Source organism: Pelecanus crispus, chromosome 7 (genome assembly GCF_030463565.1).
Source record: "Pelecanus crispus isolate bPelCri1 chromosome 7, bPelCri1.pri, whole genome shotgun sequence".
NCBI classification, from domain to species: Eukaryota; Metazoa; Chordata; class Aves; order Pelecaniformes; family Pelecanidae; genus Pelecanus; species Pelecanus crispus.
This window is the reverse complement of record NC_134649.1, coordinates 3,984,688-4,008,452: the sequence shown is the minus strand read 5'-3', so window position 1 is coordinate 4,008,452 and position 23,765 is coordinate 3,984,688. Positions and strand designations below refer to the sequence as shown.

The 23,765-nt window shown below is 56.4% G+C and overlaps 1 protein-coding gene across 1 annotated transcript in view; it reads right to left on the bottom strand.

Moving 5' to 3' along the window:
- PCSK6 (proprotein convertase subtilisin/kexin type 6) overlaps window positions 1–23,765 on the bottom strand; it is a 37,480-nt gene that overhangs the window by 13,314 nt on the left and 401 nt on the right. Inside the window, exons 2-9 of the mRNA XM_075713645.1 lie at window positions 16,916–17,020; window positions 12,440–12,550; window positions 11,660–11,803; window positions 10,999–11,075; window positions 10,148–10,236; window positions 6,481–6,653; window positions 1,942–2,154; window positions 324–424 (exon numbers count right to left, since the gene is read on the bottom strand). Of these exons, the coding sequence (XP_075569760.1) occupies window positions 324–424; window positions 1,942–2,154; window positions 6,481–6,653; window positions 10,148–10,236; window positions 10,999–11,075; window positions 11,660–11,803; window positions 12,440–12,550; window positions 16,916–17,020 (1,013 nt within the window). The remainder of the gene's footprint in view (window positions 1–323; window positions 425–1,941; window positions 2,155–6,480; window positions 6,654–10,147; window positions 10,237–10,998; window positions 11,076–11,659; window positions 11,804–12,439; window positions 12,551–16,915; window positions 17,021–23,765) is intronic.

Here is a 23,765-nt window from a genome sequence, read left to right as displayed (position 1 = left end):
AAGTATTTATAAAGCTCCTGTTGGAGCCGTCTGTCAGCGGTTTCAACGCACCAGATGAAAAGCCTGACTTATCTCACCAACCCCAACTTTTCAACAGATGGCAACAAGTGAAGAATTAGCTCAATAAAACACCTGCAGGAAGATTAGATGCAAAACAACAACGCTGTATCAAACCTTGCCAAAAAGGAGCAATTTAGAATAACTTTGCCCCATTTTGAGTTGCTCAAGAGGAAAAGAAACACCTTTTTTTCTTTCAGGTTTTGCTTGCCAGCTACTAAATTTGGAAACAGCCCTCCACAAGCTGGTGGCAAGGTTACACTTACTTTGCCTCCAAAGCCAAGGCGATGATGCCCGCGACCATGGGGGCGGACACGGAGGTGCCGGTGTGGCCATCCGTGCAGCGGTGCCGGAGGTCCGTGGTGACCTGCGGAGAGAGGAGCTGCAGCCCCATGCTGCTGGAGATGCTCCTGGCCCGGGCGCTACCCCATCGAGCACCCCAGGTTTGCCTGGGACACTGCCAGCGCGGAGCTGAGCCTGCGGGTACCCAAACCTGCCCTGGTTCCCACGCCATCGGGGTGCTCTGAGCCCCCAAAAATGGGCTGCAGATACATTTGGTGCATGAGAAAACACCCCTGCTTACATTTTCCTTTGCTCAAAAAGGAATTTTGCTCAATTTTCCTTTGCTCAAAAAAGAATATTGCAAAAAATATTTGAAAGGGGGTAAAAAAGGCAATTTTGCTGAGGGTCAGCTGGAGGAAAAGGCATGGATGGAGGGCAGGGCTGGCATGCACACATGGTATGCACCCATGGGTGCATGTTGAGCTGTACCATATTAAATGCTTTCCTTAAAAGCTCCAGTTCCTGGTGTCGGGCAAGAATTTCCATTTGCATGGGGAAAAAAAAGAAAAAAAAAAAAAGCCATTTCCAGCTTTTTTTGTTTCGGGGCAGAGCATGGTGCTTGGGTACCAAAAGCTCGGAGAGAGGAGGTGGGCAAAGAGATGCTCCATCTGTTACATTTTTAAAAGGCTCCTGGGTTTTGAGTTAATCTGGTAATTTTTGGAGGGGAGGGGACACACATGCCACCCAGTTTCTCCCCGAGGTGCCTCTGGAAGCTGCTTTTTTGCCCAGCAATGCTCCAGCAGCACTGGGCTGGTGCTGGCCTCAGCCATGCAAATGCTCCTTAGTGCCATGGAAATGACCCCAGTGAGGCACTTGTATTCTGGAAATGAATCTTTTAGGGGCCAAATAAATCACTCTTGAATTAAAAAAAAAAAAAAAAAAAAAACAACCAACTGACTTGTAAAAAACATTTTTTGTCAAAAAACTAAATTGGGTGGAAAACTCCCTCCCAGCTTGGGTAAGGCACCGTGCTGGTGGGGGATGTTTTACTGCCCAAGGTTTGGATGATGTGCAGGGACGCTGGTACCGAAGGGCCTTGCTGTGATGAGACCACAGCAGCTGCTGGGACAGGGCAAATACAGCCTGGGCGGCAGGGAAAACCAGACTGATCCACACGTGCACACGCTTTCAGGCAATTCCTGGGCTCCAAAAAGTCTCTGCTCCCCGTTTGGGGTTGCCCCATCCCTGCCAAATGCTTCCATCCTCCCTCTTTTTTCTCTCTCAGGCTAAAAATCCTCAAAATTCCCTTTTTTTTCTTTAAGCAAGGGACAGTGAGCAAGCACTTTGGGGGACAAGTAAATATTTGCATGGGTATTTTTGCAAACTTCCAGCCCTTTCACCCATTTACCAGGGGAAACGCCACAACCCCGAGCTCTTCCCAAGGGCCAGAGCAATTTTGGCCCCACCGTAAGAAAACACGAGCAAAACCCACCGCAGGGCTAAGGGCAAAGCCTGGCTCTTACAACCGAGCCACCATCCAGCCCAGCCACGCAGAAAACATCCAAGGGATGCTGCCCTACTCGACATCGGGGTAAAACTTACTATTTTCCGCTCGTAAAAAGCCCCGCTGCTGTAGGTGGTGGCGAGGGTAGAGGCGCATTCCTCCAGGTACCAGGGCTTGTAGCCGTTCTCGGTGGTGCTGCTGACGGAGATGGTGTAGATGCTGTTGGTGTAGCCGTCACAGGAGCAGTAATCGCCCTCTCTGCCGCCGTTCCCCGACGCCCAGACGAAAATGGACCCCAAGCCCCTGCGGCCCTGTGGGCAGAGAGGGGATGGGGGGGTGAGAGGAGGTGTTTGATCGGGATGAGTGGCCATCGGCACGGGGAGGAGGGGGCAGCCCCCCCCCCCCAGCGCTGGGATGCCATCAGTAAGCCTGATTTTTGGGTCAGGAGGTAGGGTATGGTTAGGGTGGAAGGATGGGTCCCATCCTGCCCAGCGCTCAGCCCCCTGGGTCAGGAGGTAGGGTTTGGTTAGGGTGGAAGGATGGGTCCCATCCTGCCCAGCGCTCAGCCCCCTGGGTCAGGAGGTAGGGTTTGGTTAGGGTGGAAGGATGGGTCCCATCCTGCCCAGCGCTCAGCCCCCTGGGTCAGGAGGTAGGGTTTGGTTAGGGTGGAAGGATGGGTCCCATCCTGCCCAGCGCTCAGCCCCCTGGGTCAGGAGGTAGGGTTTGGTTAGGGTGGAAGGATGGGTCCCATCCTGCCCAGCGCTCAGCCCCCTGGGTCAGGAGGTAGGGTTTGGTTAGGGTGGAAGGATGGGTCCCATCCTGCCCAGCGCTCAGCCCCCTGGGTCAGGAGGTAGGGTTTGGTTAGGGTGGAAGGATGGGTCCCATCCTGCCCAGCGCTCAGCCCCCTGGGTCAGGAGGTAGGGTTTGGTTAGGGTGGAAGGATGGGTCCCATCCTGCCCAGCGCTCAGCCCCCTGGGTCAGCCCCAGCAAACGTGCCCCTCAGCTCTGCCAGCCCCAATTTTACAGGCAGCAACTCCCAGCGAGGATGGGAGAGCCTCTGCCGACGGGGCTTTGGGTATCTTCCATGGGCTCTCATCAGGCAGAACATCTCAGGAGCTCCGAGCCCCTGGACCAGGCTGCAACACCTGGCATGGTGCTTCTCGGGGGTGCAGAGATGGCCCCACAGGAGGAACCGGCAGGAAAACCCCCAAACCCCAGGTCTCCCTTGCCCTGAGCCCACAAAGCCCCTCGTGAACCCGCCCAAACCACCAGAAGCCATCCCCTGGTCTATCTTTTAGGTTTCTTTTGTTTGTTTTTGATTTTTTCATCCCAGCCTTTTCTCTCCCCCGCCCGTTGCTTGGCAGGAACATCTGATGGAGCTGTCCCCACCGGGAATTGGGGGGGCGGGAGGGGTGCGCCAGCCGCCCGGACCTCCCCAGAGCCGGGGGAAAATCCCGCCCGGCAGCGGCAACCGTGGTGCCAACGAGGGGCCCCGAACGAAGCCGACGGCGCGGGGGCGAACCTCTCCATCCTCCACCCACACCCCTGCCAGGGCACCCGGGGTGCCCGCACCCCCACGAATAACCCAGCCCCGTGGGGGTTCACAGAGTGCCGCGGTCCCAAGGGAGGATTTTTGGTGACCCAAGGGGGTTTGGGGCAGGAAATGAAGCGGCTGGGTCTCTTCCCTGCCCCGTAAGGCAGGGCTCTCCGGGGAGGGCGGCACGCTGCCGGGCTTGGCAGGCGATGGAAGCACGCGGCGGCGGAGCAGCCCCATCCTCCCCGCGGCTACTCCTGCCGCGGAGAGATTTCGGCGCTAGCCTGGGCAGATCTGGTGTTTACCTCCCTCCCACTGCTCTGCGGCGGCTTCCTCCACAAAAAATAATACTAATAAAAAAAGCAGCTTTTCTCCGGAGGAATTCACTGGGATTTATTGTGGGTTTTAAGCGCTGGGGGGAGAGGGATGGTTTATTACCTGTCTCGCCCTCCTCCTGGGGCAGAGGCTCTCTGCTGACCCTGCCTCTGGATGCGCAGGCTAAGTCAGGCTCTTTCCTCACTTTATGAAAGTTTTCATTATCTGGGCTGCCTCCCAGCCAAACTGGGTGGGTATTTCCCTAGCAAAGATTAATAGAGCTGTTTGGAGCTCTGCAAGAAAAAGTGCAGTTGCAAAGGGAATTATTGCCCTGCCCCGCATCACAGAGAGCTCGACCCAGCTCGCCAGCCCACCAAGCCTGCTGCTGGCATCTACAGTCTCTCTTTCCAGGGTTTCCTGGATCTCCGTGGCTGCAGCATCCCAGCCCACGCGCTCGGTGCAGGCAGCGACCATCCGGCTCTCCAACACTAAAATCCACCCATCTCCAAGGACCAGCCCTGCCGCATGCAACCCAGGCTTTCCTAAATCACTAATTGCAGAAATAAAACCAGGCATCGATTGCCGAAGGTGTGCGGAGACGTAGCAATGATTTCGATTAGGACAAACAGATGGGGAGCCCAGACCTCCCGTGCATCCCGTACCCCGAGCATCGCAGCCATGGGTGCTGAGAAAGGCTGCTCGGTCCAGGTCCAAACCCGCATCCCTGCGGTGCCGGCAGGGCTGCGCTGCAGGAAAGCGGGTTCGGAGCCAGCACAGTTGCATGAGGACACGAACAGGCACATAAATGACACTACAGCAAGGCACATCTGACACCTGACGGCATCTCCCGGCGGAGCGAGAGCTCACCGCGTATTGCAACTCCCTCGGACTGGGAAAAAACACACTTTCCCTTTGCTGTCAAACAAGCGACTACCAAGATTTCCACAAGCTGACCCCAAACACCCAACTTCTTTATTTGCCATCCTCCTAAGCCAACACCATCCCAGTAAGGGGGTCCTGGCCACTATAAAACCTGGATCCAGGCATCATTTAAACCAGGGAATCCCTCCCTGGCCAAGGCTGGGGATGCTCCGGCTCACCCCCTCAGCGCATCGGTCGGATGCGGGATGCACAGCATCCCCTTGCTTCCGGAGCGCTGCCAGGGCTTGGGTGTTTGCCCAACGGCACTCCATGAGAGCCCAGGATAAATAATCCCCTTGTTAGCTTGGGAACTAACAAGGTATGGCTGGAGGAGTGAGAAACAAGATGATGAATTACCTCAGCACAGTCCTATCGCTAATAGATAAAGGTTATTTTAATGTTTCCATTAAAAACTCAATTTTAAGGATTTATAACTCGGTTACAGCTGTTTGCTTGGGCTAAAGGTGGCAGCTAACTATTCGCTTGCGGCTTTCCTTATTATTTAAGGAGAAGTTGGCAATTAAGAGCTGTGCATGCGGGATAGTGGGTGCTGCAAACATGGGAGGCAGTGGGGGGATTGATGTCCCCTGGGAGACAGGAGCAAGCATCCTGAAACAGCGGGGCCGTGCCGGGCAAGTACCCTGCTGCCGCCCATTTGCTCCCGCATGGAAAAATAAGGTCTAAAAAGCAGCTTGTTCCCCCGTATTTACACGGCGTGAACTCCCCGGCACTTCAATGGATTCCTCGCCAGGCTCACCGCCCCGGCAGGAAATCAAGTAAATAGTGGGAAAAACACTCCACCCTATTTTTAGATAACAGGCAGGCTGCGTCGCCCCAGCCCGCGGCCGCCTCAAATCCCGGCGCGCTGCAAGGAGAGGCAGCAGAGGCAGGACTGGAGGCAGGGAGCGAAGCAGGGAGGTTTCAAAGCCCAGCTCAGGGCAGCCTGGGGCTGCCAGTGGCAAAACCCCAACCCCAAAGTCGCCGAAGCGCCCAGGGGACACCCGCTGCACAGCCCCGAGCCGCTGCGGCACTTACCCACGGCGCCTGCCAAGAAAAGTCTTTTTCCCCGGTGCTTTTAGCCAATATTGGGCATTTTTTAAAAGCGCCCAATAAGAGAAGGCGTGTGGGAAGGTCAGGGCATCCCCAGTGGGGATTGACAGCTGTCAATCACCTGTGATGCCGGCTGAGGCCCTCTCGTTGGAGGACTTTGACAATAATCTGCATTTTTCCTGTGCCCCCCTGGCCAGATCCTGTGGTGGTACCCACGTTCCCCCCCGGCCGTGATACAGCCACTCATTCTGGGTGGAAAACCAGGGAAATGCTTAATGTGATGGAGACCCCCAGGAGAGGATACCGGGGGCCAGGGGAGGGTGAAGGAGGGGGGACGGAGATGCCGGGGGGGCGACTGCCGCTTCCCTCCACGCCGGCGCCCAGGGGGACATTTTGAGGTGCAAAGTCCCCCCCCAAGAAGCGCGTTGGGTTTCTCAGCCCGGCAGAGCTTCGCAACTCAACCTGGGGCCTGCCTGCTCTGCCGGGGCTCTGCCCGGCGGCCGGCGCTGCCGGATGCTCCTGCCAGGGCCAGCCGTGCCGAGGGGTCCCGCCGGCGCCGCGCCATCGCCGGGCACCTCCCGCCGTCACCGCCCTCAGCCGCAAAATCCACCGGAGCTCTTAGGGACGCCGGGGAAAACTAGGAAAAATTAGAGATGATTCTCCCCCCGCCCCAACCCAGCCCTAACATTGGCATCGCCTCGGGGGGCCGAGCCGCCCGTCCCCACACCGGACCCCCGGCCGGCCGCGGCCCTGGCACGCGTTCCCCACGGGGCAGGAGGAGGAGGGCGAGCGCGTCTGGGCGCTGTGGGATCCACACCTTTTTAATGCCATGCTCAAAAGCCTGTTTGGCCAATAGACCAGGTCCATCAACTGTCTTCCCATCATCATCTGGCCCCCAGCTCGCGCTGTAAATGTCAATGTAATCGGGTCTGATGCCAAGCGACTTCGCTTCAACAACATCTGTTACATCGCCATCTAACATACGAATGCCTAAAAGCACAAAAACATCAGACATTAGGGCTTAATGGCTTGGATGAAAGTGCGAGGATTGCAATCAAGGGGCTTTGTTAACTGCGGCGGAAACCGCACGGCTCAGGCGCGCCTGGAATAGCTTCACCCCGCGGCCCCGCGTGCTAACAAGCCTGGCAGCGGGAAGCTGGGGAGCTATTTTGGAAAGTTTTCTGTGTTGGTGGCTTCATGGCAAGTGATGGAGAGGGGGGGGTTAAAATTCACTTCCCCTCCATCGGCAGGGATTGGGCAGTGGGAGCGGTGCTGCACTCCCCAGCGGCAAAATCCCCCTGCTAAAGAGCTTTTTTCCCCACTTTCAATTACTTAGCTAACTCATTTCTCCACCTGGAAGACATCGGTGTTTCCCCAAACGCTCACGGCCCCCCAGCTTCGGGCATGCCGGCATGATGAACCCTCTTCCCATGAGTGGGGACGATAGTGACCGTCCTCGAACCCCATCGCCGCCTGGCTGATGCCAGTGGTGCCCAGGACAGGGAGAAGCCCCTGGAGAAGCCCTTGGAGAAGCCTCAGGAGAAGCCCCAGGCTGCATTTGCACAGACAAAATCAGTCAGGACCCCAACCTGCGGCGGGACGATGCTGCCACCCGGGATAACCTCACTTCCAGCTGGGAATGCCAGCAGGTGCCGGCCGGGGTGGTTTGCAGGCAGAGCCCACCAGCCACGGCGGGACCGTCTGGGGGACTGCAGCACATCCCCAGCCTCCGACTGCTGCAATATGAGGGTTACAACCCCCGCTGCTCCCCATCACCCTTTCCCTGCCAGATTGCCCCCTCCGCACGGCGGGCAGAGGGTGCCAGGCACCCCAAAGAGCTGCCCAGAAACAGCCCTTGTAGGAAAGGAGGTGCTGGAAATTTCATCATTGTATTTTGCCAGCCAGGGAGAGTCCGGTTTATAAAAATGCATTTCCCTTTCCACATGTATTTTTTCTTAAAGCAAACAAATGCAGGCAGATGTCATTACAGCTGCAGCTGTGCTCTGGACACCAGTCAACTCAAATATCTCTTTTCGATGCTGTCCCCTACCAGCCAAAAACAAGCTTAGAAATATAAAATGAGGGAGCAGAGCAGTTCCCAGAAAACTTCCTCTCTTTGTCGTGTTAACAAGAAAACACAAGAAGAGACGAAAAGCCGAGTCCGGTGTCCGAGCTGCGCTCAGCTGCAGCACAGCAAGCAAAACCAGACAAGGGATGGGGTTTTTTGTGCTTGCTAAATGTGGTCACATCATCAGCGAGCCCAAAGTCAGCCCAAAGTTAGCTCAAAGTCAGATCAAAGTCAACCCAAAACAGCCCAAAGCCAACCCAAAGTAGCCCAAAGCCAACCCAGAGTCAGCCCAAAGCCAACCCAGAGACAGCCCTGTCAACCCAAAGCCAGCTCAACATCAGCCCAGAGTCAGCCCAGTCAACCCAGAGCCAGCCCAGAGTCAACCCAAAGCCAACTCAAAGCCAACCCCAAGCCAACCCCAAGCCAACTCAAAGCCAGCCCAAAGCCAGCCCAGAGTCAACCACCCACGATGCGGGGACCCTCTGGTTAAATAATGGGGGACAGGAGGGAGCAGGGAAGAATGCTGCAAAACAAATGAGCTCTTTGCTACACAGGGAGCAACACCAGCCTCCAAAGTGAGCATTCGAGGAGAGGGGAAAGGAGGAGGAGGAGGAATGGCAGGAGCCCGTTTTGTTTCTTGCGCAGCAATGTATTTTGCCTGGAGCAAATGAAAAGCAACGCAAGAGCGCTGAAGAGCAGCCAGTAAAATTAGATGGTAGCTCTCCAAGTGTGACAAATAGGCTTCCCCAACAAGTTGTGCTCATTAATCGCTGCTTTATTTGCGTAATCCATCTAAAATCACTCTCACTGCAGCTATAGCGCATTTTCCTCCACGATCCCAAACATGATATGGCTACAGACTTTATTTTTCCCCTTTGCCTGTTCACGTTGTGGGAAGCCCACAGCCTCTACCCTCTGCCAGGTGCCTCACATGGATCAGTGCCTCCCCAGCACACCCCCAAGACAAGGCACTCGTTAAAGGAAGCAAATTAAAATGGGATCCATAGGTCGTTAGAAAGTCAACAAGTATCTCATCTCCACGGCTGCTGCGGAGAAATGGGCTTGAAAAGGCACACGGAGGCAATGGCCTGATCCTGCAGGACGCAAAACTGCCTTAAACCCGCTCCGGGAGCTTTGCCTTGCTCTGCTGCCGCTCAGTGCAGGCTTTGAGCTGGGTTTAGAGGCAAGAAGCCATCCCACGTGCCAGGGAGACAGGGGATGGGATGGGATGGGATGGGATGGGATGGGATGGGATGGGATGGGATGATGTGCTGCAGCCTTTACAGCTCCCCCATTCACCCTCCCCAGGGTTATTTCTTCCCTCGGGGGATTTTCCCAGCACAGGGAACTGCTGACAGGCGCTTGGCCAAGAGCAGGACTCCCTGCGGGCGCCACTCCCATGCAGACACAACCCTAACGAAAGCTGCTTCTTGTACAGCCAGGATGAACAAGCCAAGAGCAGGAATTAAGCCCCAAATCCACCCACGGGCGCTTGGGTCCGTGCTCCCGACGGTGACGTCTGTCACCGTGGGGTGGTAGAAGGGCTCGCAGCTCCCCTGCGCAAAAGCCCCTCTCCCGTTCCAGCCGTGCCAAGGACGGGGCTAAAACCCCCGGTGAGGACCTGGCTCCAGGCATTTGTCCCCTACACGGTCCCAGCAGCCACGCAGATGGGACACCACACTCCCACCCCGCCGACACCCCCATCTCCCCAGCGGGTGCTGTAACAGCCCAGGCTGACCAGACCAGCCCCGGCTCAAACCAGCCTCCAAAACCAGCTACGCTAATGCAAATGAGCTCTGTGGTGCTTATTACCATCAGCATCCAATTTGGTGATAAAGATTCATTTGCTTCCCACGCATCGTGTTATTTGAGGGACCGTGCAAAGGTCCCTCCACCCGGCGCAGCCCCGGCCCCCCACCTCCTTGGCGTTTTCCCTACAATGGTATTTTGGGGGTTTCCCCAGACACCCCCCTGACCCCGCGAGCGGCTCATCTGCAGACATTAACCTCACAAACGAGCGATTTCGGCTCTGAAGCTAAACCGGCGCCGCCGACCATAGCAAACACAGCCAGCCCAAAAAGGCCAGCTCCCCCCAAGAGCAGCTGTGAACTTTTGGGGTGAAACCACCGCACCCTCAATCCACGTGCATCCTCACGGCAAGGATGCAGCCCAAGCAGGTTTCCACCCCAAAATACATGGAGCTGGGGTCTCCTGCACCCTGTGTCACCCATCCTCCCCCAAGCCTCCCCGGGGCTCCCTGCAGCTGGGGCACCAAGGAGAAGACTCTCCTGGCAATATCTGGGAGAACGGCATCCCACCACCCACCCCAGGACCCCATCAGCACGGCTGGGGTGGCCACGGTCCCTCGGGGGGGACGGCGAAGGGTGGGGGAACCGCAGGCAGGCGCCAGCCTCACCTCCGATGCGCGCGTTGTGGGCAATGCCCACGATGCAGTAGGAGTTGTTTGCCGCCGCCGCCACTTCCCCTGCGCAGCGAGTGCCGTGCCTGCAAAGAGAAATCCCCCATGAGCGGACATCCCGTGGGGAAGGATCCCTCCGGCCACCCCCGCACCCAGCACCCAGAAACCGGCTCTGAGGCCAGAGTGGTGGAAGAAAGTGCCCCAGGAGCTGCAGAGCCCTTATCCAAAACCCACAGCAAGGGCTGGGGGATGGAGGAAACTAATGCAGAAAGCACTTTGCTGTTTGCATTTTGCACCTAGGTGCAATTTGCTCTTTGAATCTTGCACCTAGACGCAATTTGCTTGTTGCATTTTGCGCCTAAACGCAATTTGCTCTTTGCATTTTGCACCCAGATGCAGTTTGCTCTTTGCATTTTGCACCTAGATGCAGTTTGCTCTTTGCGTCTTGCACCTAAATGCAATCTGCTCTTTGCATCCCTGTTTCCTTTCCGCACGTGCCACCGCGCGTCCGTCCCGCTTTAACCGAAGCCCAAAAAGTGCATCTGAGTTTTGGCATCTAAGCCACCCAGCCCAACTCACGTGGTTTAATCCCTGACCGCGGCAAGGAACCCTCCCAGTGCCGTCGTTCGATGGCTCGAGGGCTCGTTAGCAATGACTGTGGTTGCCACGGGCTGGATTTGCATTAAATGCAGTGACTCTGTGCAAAGCCCGTAACGCAGCATCCTTTGCAGCACTGGGGATGGGGAAAGGCCACCGACCTGGAAGACACCCCAGGGGGGACACCCAGCCCTGGGGACCCCTGCGCACCCTGGTCACGCAAACACCGGCTCTGCGCAATTAGCACTTACTTGTTCTCGTTGCTGGCATCGTAGCGCGGAGTCGGGTCATGGTCATTCCCGTTGACGTCGTAGCTTGCAAGAGGGTCCTGAAAACCACGTTGCCACCGTTAGATTTATTTACCGGCACAGCGCGGGAAAAAGTGGCCTTGGCAGCGGCGCGGTCCCGCTTTGCCCGCAGCCAGCTGGGCAGTAAATGCCATTTTCCACTTCGTTTCTGACTATTTGCTCAAGACAAATAGTTTTGGACTGCAGCCCCTGCTGAAAGATGGCTGCCCAGGGGGAAACATCCTGCTCCTGCCGGAGACAGCTCCTCCGAACCCCAAATCCTGCTGGGTCTGGCACCGTTCCCCCGACCACTGTGGCTGTTTAGGGTTTGAGCTGGGGCTGAGAGGGTTCGTGCAGGTTTTTGGCTCTGCCCTGGTGAGCCAGAGGGAGCCAGCCACTTCCCAGGCAGCTGCAAAGGGAGTTTCCCCCAAACCCTCTTGCCTAAAAACCTCATTTCCTTCTTAAGAACATCTCCAGCTTTTTTTAAAAAAAAAAACCCTTTTCTTCTAATCTGCCAATGCACAGACTTAAACTGTGTTTATATGTTGAAATTCTCCATAAATCAATTCACTGTGAGGACCAGCTCCAGCCCGTCCATCCCCAGCCCGTCCATCCCCCAGCTCACATAGTTTTGCAGGAGGTCAGGGTGGTTCCTCTCTATGCCGTCATCGAGGATGGTGACCACCACGTTTTTGCCGGTGTAGCCCCTCTGCCAGGCTGCCAGGACGTTCATCTCTGACCTGCAGCGACTGCTTTTATCACCGCAGTGCTACGGGGGGGAACACAGCAAGCACAACCCCATTTCAGCCCATCTAAGCGAGCAGCCAGGCTGGGAGCCCATTTAATCAACCAGAAAACATATTTACATCCCACCCCCTGCCATATGACTCAGAGGTTTGTTATAACTTTACTCCACTGATCAAAGCCATCCAGCAGCACTTAACGCAGGCAACGCTATCTCTCTGTTATTCTTTTCCTCTTCCATTTCAAATACTGCGGGCTCTTTGCTTTTGAAGTCCTCTTTTCCTTTCTGCGCTTAATTTTCGATGAATTTCCCGGTCAAATACAGATCGATGAAGCAGGCAGGAGAAAAATGATATTGTAAATAGATGGCTGCAGCTCTTGGATGGGTAAAATGCATCGGTGCTGCAGCCGCGCCGCTCCCAAGCCTTCACTGCACAGACCATCACGCAGAGCTGCTAATGACGGTGAAACACTTAAAACTAGACTCTCTCGTGTATTCGTTTACAATTTTTAAATCCTGGTGCCAAGCACACTCACTGATACTAAGGTGTTTCATTACTGGCCGGGCTGAGCAAAGACTGATGACGCGTTTGATTAAAAATAAATTACCCCCCCGTAGAGCGGCGGGTTCCTCGCGGGGCGGCGGAGGGGAGATACCCACCAGGTACCACATGTTGGGCCACACCGGGTCGTTGAAGGGCAGGGCGTGCGGCTCGCCTCGGACCTGCCTCTTCACCCGCCGCTTCACCTCCTGCTGCTGCAGCCAGTCCACCTGCAAGCAGAGCCACCGGTCAGCATCGCCCGCCGGCACGGAGCCCGGCATCAGCCACCAAAACGGGATGCGGGATGCGGTGCGAACCGCAGCCTGGACCCATCCCAGCATCACCCCACGCACCGGCAAACCCCCCGGCTCCTTTGAGAGGGCTGCTGCGGAGATAGTGGCTTCATTTGGTGGGAATAAAGGATAGATGGACAGACGGACAGGGCAAGCTCAGCTCTTTGTGGCCTCCGAGCCAGGGACCAGATTCCTCTCCCGGTGCAGCAAAACCCTTGAGCATAAATAACGTCGCCTCTGAGCACGTGCTTAAACCCGCCCCCCCGGCTTAACAGAGCACTGAAGCACGCACTGAAGTCCCGCTGGAAGCGAACCACATATTTAAGCGTTTAGTAAAAGTGTTGGAGAAGACTCAGGTGCTTGGCTTAATTTTGGGGCTGATCATTCCCCTGGCTGGGAGGCAGCAGCCGCAGCTCAGCCTTGAGACTTCACCATCCGGCTCCAGGGCTGCTCAGCCTTCGAGCTCCTCGCCTCCTGCTAAAATAATAAATCTGGGGGCTTTACCCAAGCAGAACACATGTTTCTCAAAAATACGGGATGACCACACGTGGCCGTGGCAGGCCTCGGGGGGGGCGGCTGGCTCTGAAGAGGCATTTTTGGCACCGGCTGCGGGCGAGGCGGCCTCGGGGCTGACCGCTCTGACATTTGTTTGCTTTTCAGTGGGGCATGACACGCGAAGAGATCAAACGGGAAATGAGCCGGAAAAGGCCAGGATTGGGAAACACCGGTGTTTGCCCACGCCGCTGCGGCGGGAGCTTCCTAAGGTGCCCGTTTGGGAGCAGACGCATCCTGTCCCTAGCGAGCATTCCCCCACCCCGAGACCCTTTACTGCCCACAAAAAGGGCTCTCCTGCCTTCAGCGTGGAGACAAACCCCAGGTTTATTGGAAATAGGTTGTAAAAATAATGTATAGACCAAATCTTTACACATGCTTATGCTGGGGGGGAGAAGGGAGGCACCTGCCGATGAGCTGGGAGGGCTCTGCGGCACATCCCTCCTCGCCAGACACTTTCTTCCCGACAGCTCAGGGTCTTTTGGGAACGGCAGGGCTGCTCACGGGGATGTCTCTATTCTTATGACTAAGGTTTTATAACAAAAAGAATAAAAATCCAAACTGCAAGTTTTTGTTGGGCTCATTTATGCGAAACTGTCGGCTGAACCGAGTTCTTCTTGCATGGTTTATGGCTTTCTGCCTTGGATGGAGGTGGACGGGGAGCTGTGCATATCGGAAATCTGGCAGTTTCCAGCCTAGAGCTTGTTTTTTAAACATATATATTAAAGAAAAAAGACATTGAAAGGAAAAAAATATATATATTTCATAGAAAAATTAGTTTCCACGCTGCCTTGGCTGACGACAGCATGCTGCTTTGCTTATACGACGATGGATTTAAGCATTGGAAGCAAAAATACAACTTCATGGTCTAGTTAAAAAAAAATAGACACATTAAATAGAGGATATGGCCCAAATACCCAGCTTTTCTCCTTAAAGCACTCCTCAGCAGCATTACTGTGGGTCTCGCTGCCCGAGCCACAGCTGTCGCCTTTCCTCGTGGCTTTGCTGGATGCAGGAACGACAGGAAGATGTGGGATTTTGCGGGGCTTTGCCAGGAGCTGTGGTGCCTCGCGGGGACGTCTTCATCTTAAACGTGCTCCTGATCGGCCCCAGCGCTGCCAGCCGGGAGCTGATGGAGAAGTCTTGTGTGGACACGGAGAAATCAGCAGTTGAACGGCATTGGTTTCAAGGCGGGGTTGCTAAATTGATGTAGCTGGTGTGGGAAGACAACGGGTGAGCGGGAAGGAGCCCGGGGCATCCCTGCAGCGGCTCCCGTGGCTTGTGAAACTTGGAGCGACTTCCATCGTTCATCCAGGGGGGTAAAAGCTTCTCGGAAATTTAAAAAAAAAAAAGAAAGAAAAAAAAAAAGTCTTTTCGCTGCTAGGAATGGCCAAAACTGTTACAACACGGTCTTGAGGCCGGCGGGTCCCTGCTCTGCCACTGCAAATGCAATTAACAATAACGAGGTGACCGTGAGTAGCACCAAAGGACCCTGCGAGGAGGCTCAGGTATCACCGAGCCAAACCTTTCACCCTTGCTGGAAACAGAGGGGCAGCTTTTTATGTTCCCCCTTACTTTGAGATTTTCAGTGGGTGATGCCCGGATCCAGGCACCCAGGGTAGCTCCACCAAACACAACCACCAGCACAGGCAAGGATGCAACTCCCTTTGCAGCTCCAGAAAAGCAATAGCTTGACTTATTCCAGTGGATGTGCAGGAATTAAAGCAGAGATCCAGGACAAACCAGATGGCTCCAGCATGTTCGCCATAAAGCATGGCAGAAATAATTTAGGTGGGGTTGATTTTGCTATGGTACATGGCCAGAGGCACAGGGCAGTGACATCCTCCGATGAGGATTGAGAGACCGGAGCAGCGAGGCTGAAGGCTCAAGCACTGCGAGGACTAACAGGAGCATCCCAGCAAGCTGGGAAAGATTTCGGCGATGAGAGCTGCAAGATGAGCCCATATGAGGGGCGGCACAGCATGGCACGACCCTGCTCTGCGTCCCATTGCACCTCCTCACCTCTTACTCTCGCCACCATGAGCTGCCCCCAGAATTGCTGGATTTGCTACATCTCTCCTCCCCTTCAATCGCCTGCCACATCGCTTGGCTCATATCAGCTCCAAACGGAGCAGCCGCCGGCCACGGGGGTCTCTTGGGGCAAGAGGGGGGCTCGGCAGCGGCGTGGTCCCACGGGGACCGGGACCCCGGGTGATGCCCAGCCCTCGTGCCACCGAGCCCTGCGGCAGAGCAAACCAATAATGGTGCTGGAAACAATAGCCCCTGGAAGGCACGAACCACCCAACATCTGCAAATGATTGAATTTGCTGGTTCTTCGGGATTTCTACAAGATTTGTTTCCATCTTCGCTATTCCAGCTCGTGTTTCCTTGTGCCTCGTGGTGATGTTTTCCTGCGTCGCACATGCTAAGCTGGTGCCGTCCAAATGCCGACACATCTCAAAACCGATTTGCAAACGTGCGTGGGAGAGGGGGAGAGACAACACATGCCAAGAGGTCTTGAACTCCGAGTGATAACGAAGGATTAAGAGAACAGGAGCTGATTGCTGTAGCTTGCCGTCCATAGAGCAAGGTAAGGTAAATGTTAATAAGACTAAAAGCCAATTGATTTGGTTTGCATTATAACGACACTCATTTAAATGGAGGTATTCCAACTGCAGAGCTGAATTCATCATTTGCTGGGATGCCTCTGCACCTCCCCGAGGGCAAACAGCTTTAATTAGAGCCCAGCACACTTCCAAGGCACCGACGCTCCCCTCGCTGAGGTTTTCCCCGCTGGCAACGCCACTGCTCGGCAGCAGCCACGCGTGTGCCTCCTCAGAAATGTGCTACAGACCCTGTCCAAATATTTAACAGCAAATCTCTCTGGAAAGCCGGCTGGCTGGGGAAAGCAGGGTTGCTGTGTGGGTCTGGAGAGATGCGGATGGGATGCGTTGTGCTGAGTGGGTTGGAAATGTCTTGGGAGTCGGGGGCATCCCGAGGGTGGCCGGGAGCATCCCAAGGGCGGATGGGCATCAGTGCAAGCGCCAGCAGCTAGCTGTAGCATGGCTACCTTCATTGCAATGGCTTTTGCTGCATTTATTTCCCCCTCTCCCCAAAAAACAGACCCTCCCCACACATTAACCCTTCCCCTGCTCTGCAGAAGTAGCATCTCGTGGGGCTCAGGTGCCGCACAGAGCTCAGGGAGGAGGAAAGCCGAGGCAGAGCTGCAGCCCTTCCCCATCACCCTGAGCCCAGCTCACCGAGGTCCCGCCTGTCCCTCCTTGCCTTCTCCCCCCACCCCCCCCCTAACTTTTGTCAATTCAGCTGCGCTGAAAATCCCTTTGGATGCTTGCTCTAGGAAAAAGCAATGCAGAGCTATTGCCAAGGATTTCACACATAGCAACCATTGAGGCAGCAAGTGTTGTGGCAACTGGATCAACACCCCGAGCATGCAACAGCCTTTCTATCCTGGAAGGCTTTTTTTCCCCCCTTTTCTTCCTCCCGGCTTTCAGGCAGATGTTAGAGTTTAGTCACTTCTAAGTATTTTTCATCACCGATCGACGTACCCATGGCCAATGAGTCACGCCGTGCATGCACAGGGCTGCGGCTCAAGGATAACATGTCATCGCAAGGTGCTTGGGCTCACGCTTGACCCAGACAGAGCCGACGGGCTCCTCCGGCGGGAAGCGGGGACCCCCATCCCGCCGCCCCCGCAGAGGCCGGGGGAGCCCCCGCTGCCCGGCCCTGTACCTTGGGGTCCATGCGGAGGAAGTTGTGCGGTCCCCGGCTGCTCAGCGTCGAGCGCTTAAACGTCTTGCTGTGGTGAAAGTGGTAGTAGTTTTCCAAGCTCCCGATCTGCAAAAAGAAAGTTGGGGTTTTTTTTTAAAAAAAAAAAAATTAGTTTTTCCCATGGTAGCCCCCCATTTCGGTGCTGGCAGCACCCTTTTGTGCATCGGCGCAGCCGTGCCCCGCACCGCAAATCCCTTGCTGACACAAAGCTCCCTGGCAAAGCCGGGTTCAGGGAGGGGATGCAGGATGCTGGCACTAACCCCAGTGCCACCGCCGTGGCAAACAGCGCTGGTGGCCTGACGCTGCACCGGCACAACAGAGCCCGGAAAACATTTTTATGAAATTTTCACCCATTAAATGCATCTTTACAAACTGCCTTCCATCGGCTCCCAAGCAGAAATAATGAGCTAAAAATGAGCTCAGCGGCTGCGGCAGAGCCAGGAGAGCTATGCCTCATCGTGCTGCTTTTCCCCACCCGATGCTCCAGCTTCGCCCTGGCAGCAAGAGCAGCCCCATAAGGAGAGGTAAGTGCGGTCCCTGCCAACCCTGGGATGCTCCTGGGAAGCAGGGATACAAATGTGCTTAGCCTGGAGTCAAGGGTGGCAGCAGGAGGAGTCAAAAAAAAAAAAAAAAATCTCTCCAAGCAAACCAACCATCCCTCCCAAGGGATGTGTAACACATGTCCCAACCTAGAGTCCCTCCCCAGCAGTAAGTGCAGGCCAGCAACGAAGGCGAGCTGGGAAAGGCAGCCCCACTGGCTCCCTTCAGCTCAGGGAAGCCCCACGCTCCTCTTTTACAAGTTTTTGCCCTTTTTTTTCTTGCACAGAGCTGAAATGTCCCACATTTGCGGGAAAACACCGTGCCAGCCATGCCACCCTGCCAAGCGCCAGGGTGGCTGCACTGCCTTCAGCCCTCTCATCCCGGCAGCTGGAGATGCCTTGACTCTTCTTTTTCCATCCCAAAAGCACGGATAAAGTCCCGGGGCTACGCAATGAGCTGGGAGATCTCAGCCAGGCACCATGTGACGAGCATCCCACAGGGATTCACAGCCATAGGGATGGGAATGACCCAAAAGCTGCACTCCCTGGCATGCGGCTCCCAGGTCACACAATTTTGGTCCAAATTGGGTCTCTGCTATATATTCCCTTTTTCCTGAGGTTGGTTTCCTTCCTCCCAGCAAAAAACTGGCCCACGGCCAGGAGCTGGATGCCGCAGGGAGCCGGTGGCAGGCCCTGTGCCTGGCTCACAGGAGCGGGGTGAGCCAAGCTACGAGCCCCATCTGCGACCCAGGAGCCGGGGTGACGTCCCCGAGGCCACGTGTGACCCAGGGGCCAGGGTGACATCCCCGGGGCCAGACCAGGGCTGGCTGCAAAGGGACAGGGGGGAGCAAACAGGTTTGTCCGGACCAGATGCTGAAGCAGATGATGACAACTACTTACATCTTTATCACACTTAATACCTTGAGAAGTGCCAGCGCCTCTTACAAGCAAGAAATATTTAATTAGTTTTGCTCTGCCTTTTATGCCAGAATGTCATTTCACCGACTTTACTGCCCTTACTGTGCTTTTTGTAATTTGTTTCCACTCAAGTTCGTTTAAACCCTCCCTCCCCACACACCTTTTTCTCTGCGTTAACAGCATAGCTGCGCAGTTTCTTTAACATCTACATGCAAAGCAGTTGCTCATTACAATCTACATTCGGCTTTTCAAACCCATTCCTCAAACCCACTCTTAGGAAAGGGAATGAGGATGCTCCAACCTCCCCATATTTTAGGGAAACCTTGCACGAGGCCACCCTGCCTCTTGCTCACTCTGCCTGGAAATCCCAATCCCACAGCCCGGGTGGGTCAGCTCTGCCTCCGCCGGCTCAGCCTGCAGTTTGCAGGGTTATAATATTCAGTTTATTCTCATCTCCAGTCCCTCCGGCACTCGTCATAACAGGATCACGCTCTATAAACAAGCATCAGCTGAAGAAGCACTTGTGTTCTCCACCGGAGCGGGCACGGGGCTTTTCGGAAATAAATGTGAAATTACCGCGTGATGCAAAACAGCAAGAGGACGAGGAGGGAGGTAACCCATCCCAGGCTCTGGGGATGCCTGGTGAGAGCAGCAGGAGAAGCACCCTGTGCCCCAGGTTCTTTATTCTGCTGGGATTTATTGAAGGAAAAATAAGGAAAACCTTCTCAAGCTGGGGCTGACTTGAAAGCCGGCCCCGCTCTGAGCGGAGGTTGGACCCCGTGACCTCCAGAGGCCCCCTTCCACCTAAGGTATTCTAAGGAGAAAAATTTAAAAATGCCATTTTCTTAATGGAAAAATATTTGTTTTCCTCCTTGAGGTCAGTCAGCTCAGTGAGGGCTCTGCAATGCAACCCCTGGGGATGGGAGACGCCCAAGAGAGTTGGGTTTTCTCCTGCATACGGCACCAGTGAGGCCACAGCCCCATGGCCACAGCGATGGGGATGCTGGAAAACCCAGAGGAGCACCCAAGAGGCACGTAGTAGGGCTTTACCAAGGGCTGATCTTTCCTGGCTACCTAGACGGGCAAGCGTAGCCATCAGCTCCTGACCAGCCAGAAGACAGCCGCCCACGCTGAAAGGTCCCAGCTCCACCACGGAGGAGAGAGCCCAGGTTGCCACCAACTGCATTTACCCACCCAAAGCCCAGGAGACCATGCCAAGCAGCTCCAGATCCACTCGTTCCCTCCCCAAGCGCGTTTACAACTATCGACCTTGATTTTTTTGGACATCTAACTTCTGTCGAGTACGCGCACGGGAGGTTCTCATTTCCGCAAGGATCGATTTTAATTTTCCCAATCGATTCGCAGTTTTGCAGAGGAAACTTGAGATTTTTTTGAGGCAACTTGAATTTGTACCTCAACAAAAATGAGGTGGTTTTCTTCCCCACTGTTAGGTGAGGCAGAGGAAGCCCTGGCTGGTGCTGCCCAGCTCAGCTGGGCTGCAGGTCGAGCAAGCCAGAAGCAACGTGAACACATTTTGCACCCTGCAAAGCCAGCGTCACTATCCTGAGGGTGTCGATGGCTCCGCTTCCAAAAAACCACACACCTGCCAATGTCATCCAGCCAAACGGGGAAGAGTTTGAAGCTGAAGGAGCTACTCATGGCCCTGACGGAACCCAGGCGGTTAGAGAGAGATGGAGACGCACAGCAAAAGGATGAGAGGCAGCAAGTAAGGGGAGAAATCCTATTTGGGTATACAGACAGTAATTCTTTGTGTAGGGTGGGGACACACGGGCCTGGGGAGGTGGTGGGATCTCCATCCTCGGAGAGCTTCAAATTGCACCCAGCTGAGGCTCCGCGCAGCCTCCTTTAGCCTCAAAATTAAGTGGGGGAGTGGACCACAGACCTCCAGAGGACCTTGCCAACAGGAATTACTCTACAGATACATTTCTTAACAGTGTTAAAAAGAGTATGATTGCAAGGGGTTTGGCTATCTCCCGATCTCCTTTTCCATTCCCCTTTTCCCCTTCTCCCCCAAATCCCGGTGCCACCTGCGAGCCCCCCCAAGTGGCACCGGGGCACGGAGACTCACCCGGGAGCAGCTCCTACAGCAGCACCCAGCTCTCCCGATGCATTGCCAGGCGAAGACAAGCCCAGCGCCCGCCCCGCCTCATTAACAGCCATTAGTATTTCAAGCAGGTTCAAGATCACTTGTAGCTAATGTGACCTGGCAAAAGAGTTTTCTGGGAGCTGGACACCACCGAGGGCACCACTAGAGCCCGTCAGGGCACTTCTGAGCCCATTCCTTCCCTCCCCATCACAGCAAAGTCTTCCAGCATCTCTCCCAACCCATCCTATTTCTGAAAAATGCAGCTGCATTGGCGCTGAGGTCCTCCGGGAGGATGGATCCGGCTGGGGAGGCCGTGCCCGCTCCCTCCTGGGGACACCACACGTCCCCACCAGGCACAAGCGCTCCAGCCGCTGAGCTCCTGCCTTCGGGAATGTCATTCTCAGACGGTCATGGCCAGATTCAGCCCAGTAAGGACCGAGCCCAGGGCTGCGAGGACGCCATTGCTCCAGCATCCCTCAGATGCCAGGAATCCAGGAAAGCTCCAATTCCAGCCCCAAATGAATCCTGCCCACCTCCTGCACCGCAGGCGAGACTGCCGAGCACGTGTGAGCCCTCCCAAAGCCTACTGCATTGGACACTGCACAAGGAAAAAAATCATATAAACCTGTTACCGGGATAGGAACAGGCTCGTCACCACCCCCGGGATGGCAGTGGAGGCACTGCCCGCGGCACGGGCACGGGCACCGGCACCGCACAGCCCTCGCAGTGCCCTCGGCCAGGGCCTGTCCCGGCTCGTCCCCACACAGCGCGGTGAACAAATACCGGCGGGGAGGAATGAGCAGGCGTTTGGGGGTATAAAAGCTTTTCCTTTTGTTTAATTGTTTGCTTCACTTAAATAGAAGTTGATGCAAATGATTGCCCAAGGGAAGTGTCGCTCTGCCGTGACCCAGAAGGGTTTAAGGGTGTCTTGGTGCACGGGTTGGGCATGAGAACACATGGGGACCCAGCTCGGACACGGCAGACACCTCTGTGTGTGCAAACCCCAGCGAAGCCCTTCCCAGGCAGGAGCATGTCGGGAGCCCCCACGATTGCATCTCGGAGGAAAAGAGGTCACCAGCCACCAACGCAGGGCTGAGCCTCCCTTGCACCCAGCCAGGTCACCTCCACGACCGGCACGTCTCCTCCTCCCTCACCATGTCCGACTCCACCACTTGTCTCCACCCAAACTTCTCCCCAGGGCAGGGTGATAGCCCCTTGGCAGGGTTTTCCAGCACATTTTGCACAGCATCAGGCCCCCCCCGGGAGGGCACATCTCGCTGGGGACGGTGCCGTCCCCAGCAGCTCCATGAGCAAAGAACGCGGCGGGGGAAGCTGGGGACACCCCCACACTTGCCCAGCACAGCATGAGCCCCGAGCAGGATGCAACGAGTGTCACCTGTGAGCACACGCATGCAGGGACAGTGGTTCCTCAGGGTTTTGCCCCAGAGAAGCTCCCATGGGAAAAGTTCGGGGAGGCCAGAGAGCTGAAGGCAGGGCGTTGAGAGCAGCTGGGGAAGCCCCAGCGGTGCACGAGCTCCCAGCATCCGCGGAAAAGGCGGGAGCCAGGAACAACCTGATGCAACCGCAGAAATATTTCCCTTGCTCTCCAGCCTGCGCCGGGCTGCCCTGGGGAAGGGCTCAGGGGGGAGGGAGGGATGCTCCGGTGAGGCCACATTGCGCCCATGGGCCAAACGCCTCCGGTATCGCGGGGACTGGCTTGGGAAAGCTGGGATGCCAGGGAGGAGCAGATGCTCCAGCGGGGAAGGGACACAGCAAAACCCCGAACCAGGAGCTGACGTTCGGCTGATGCAAATCAGGAGAGTGGGAAGCTCAATCAAGATATTCTCTGGCTGAAGAGGGATAAACACCAAAAAGCCCTTTGGGTTGCACAACTGCGTTCACCCGGCCCTGTGATACAGGCATTTGAATAATATCAGTGATTTTCTCCTTGGTGGGGTGGGAGGGGAGCACAGCAGGTAGGGGACGGAGGGTGGGACACAAGGGGTTATCCCCCACGGGAGGTCACGGACACCGGCGCAGGAGACAGTGTCCCCGATTGAGCCCCCCCCCCCCCAATTTGTTTACGCAGCACCTGGTGACTTTAATTATGCTTAAAAGCAGGGTTGCGATATAAGGCAAGGTTATAATTTATAGTCCAGGAGACACCTTGGGCAGGAAGACAACCTGAAGTGCCACCCAGCCAGAAAAGCGCTGAGCAGCCGAGCGGCACAGAAGGCGATAAACTCCAGAGAAACTCTGAGGACACCAGCCCACAGCTGGGTTTACAGAGAGGATGAAGAAATTGAGAGGAAAAGGAGCTGCCGTGATGAAAGTGGCCTTTAAGCCATCCGTGCGCTGCGAGGGATTGAAAGCAAGAGCTCCTCGTGTTCCCAAAATCTCCGATAAACGCGGGCCAGAGAGTCCAAAGTAGTTTGTTAAATCCACAAATGTAACTTTCCGGGATGAGAGGAACTTGTGCAATCCCGCAGCCGGGGTGGGAGCGGGCTGTGCGGGCACCCCGGGGAGCGGGGTGGGGGGGGCGAGCGGGGCCGGGGTCGCCCCCCGGGGCCAAACCCCTCCGCCAGCACCGCGGCATCGTCCCCATCCCGGCCGCTCCGGGGGGCTGGAGGGGCCCATGCCCCGGTCCTGGGACCCCCGGCACCGCCCCGGGAGAGCCGGCAGCTCCGCGGGACCCCCGGCAGCTTCCCGAAACCGGGACCCACAGTGCGAGACCCTCGGCAGCTCCGCGGCCGCGGGACCCCCGACAGCTTCCCGGTGCCAGGACTCCCGGTGCGAGACCCCCGGGCAGCCCCCTGCTCCCGGGATCCCCAGCAGGCTCCCGGTGCCGGGACCCCCGGCAGCTCCCCGGCACCCCCCGCAGGCTCCCGGTGCCGGGATCCCCGGCGCCTCGACCCCCGGCAGCTCCCCGGGACCCCCGGCGCCTCTACGGTGCCGGGACCCGCGACAGCTCCCCGCTCCCGGGAATCCTCTGCAGACTCCCGGTGCCGGAACCCCCGGCAGCTCCCCGGGACCCCCGGCGCCTCTCCGGTGCCGGGAACCCAGCGCCTCGACCCCCGGCAGCTCCCCGCTCCCGGGATCCCCCGCAGGCTCCCGGCGCCTCGACCCCCGGCAGCTCCCCAGGATCCCCAGCGCCTCTCCAGTGCCGGGACCCCCGGCATCTCCCGCTCCTCGGGACCCCCGGCAGCTCCGGGGACCCCCCCCGCAGACTGCCGGCGCAGGTCCCCCT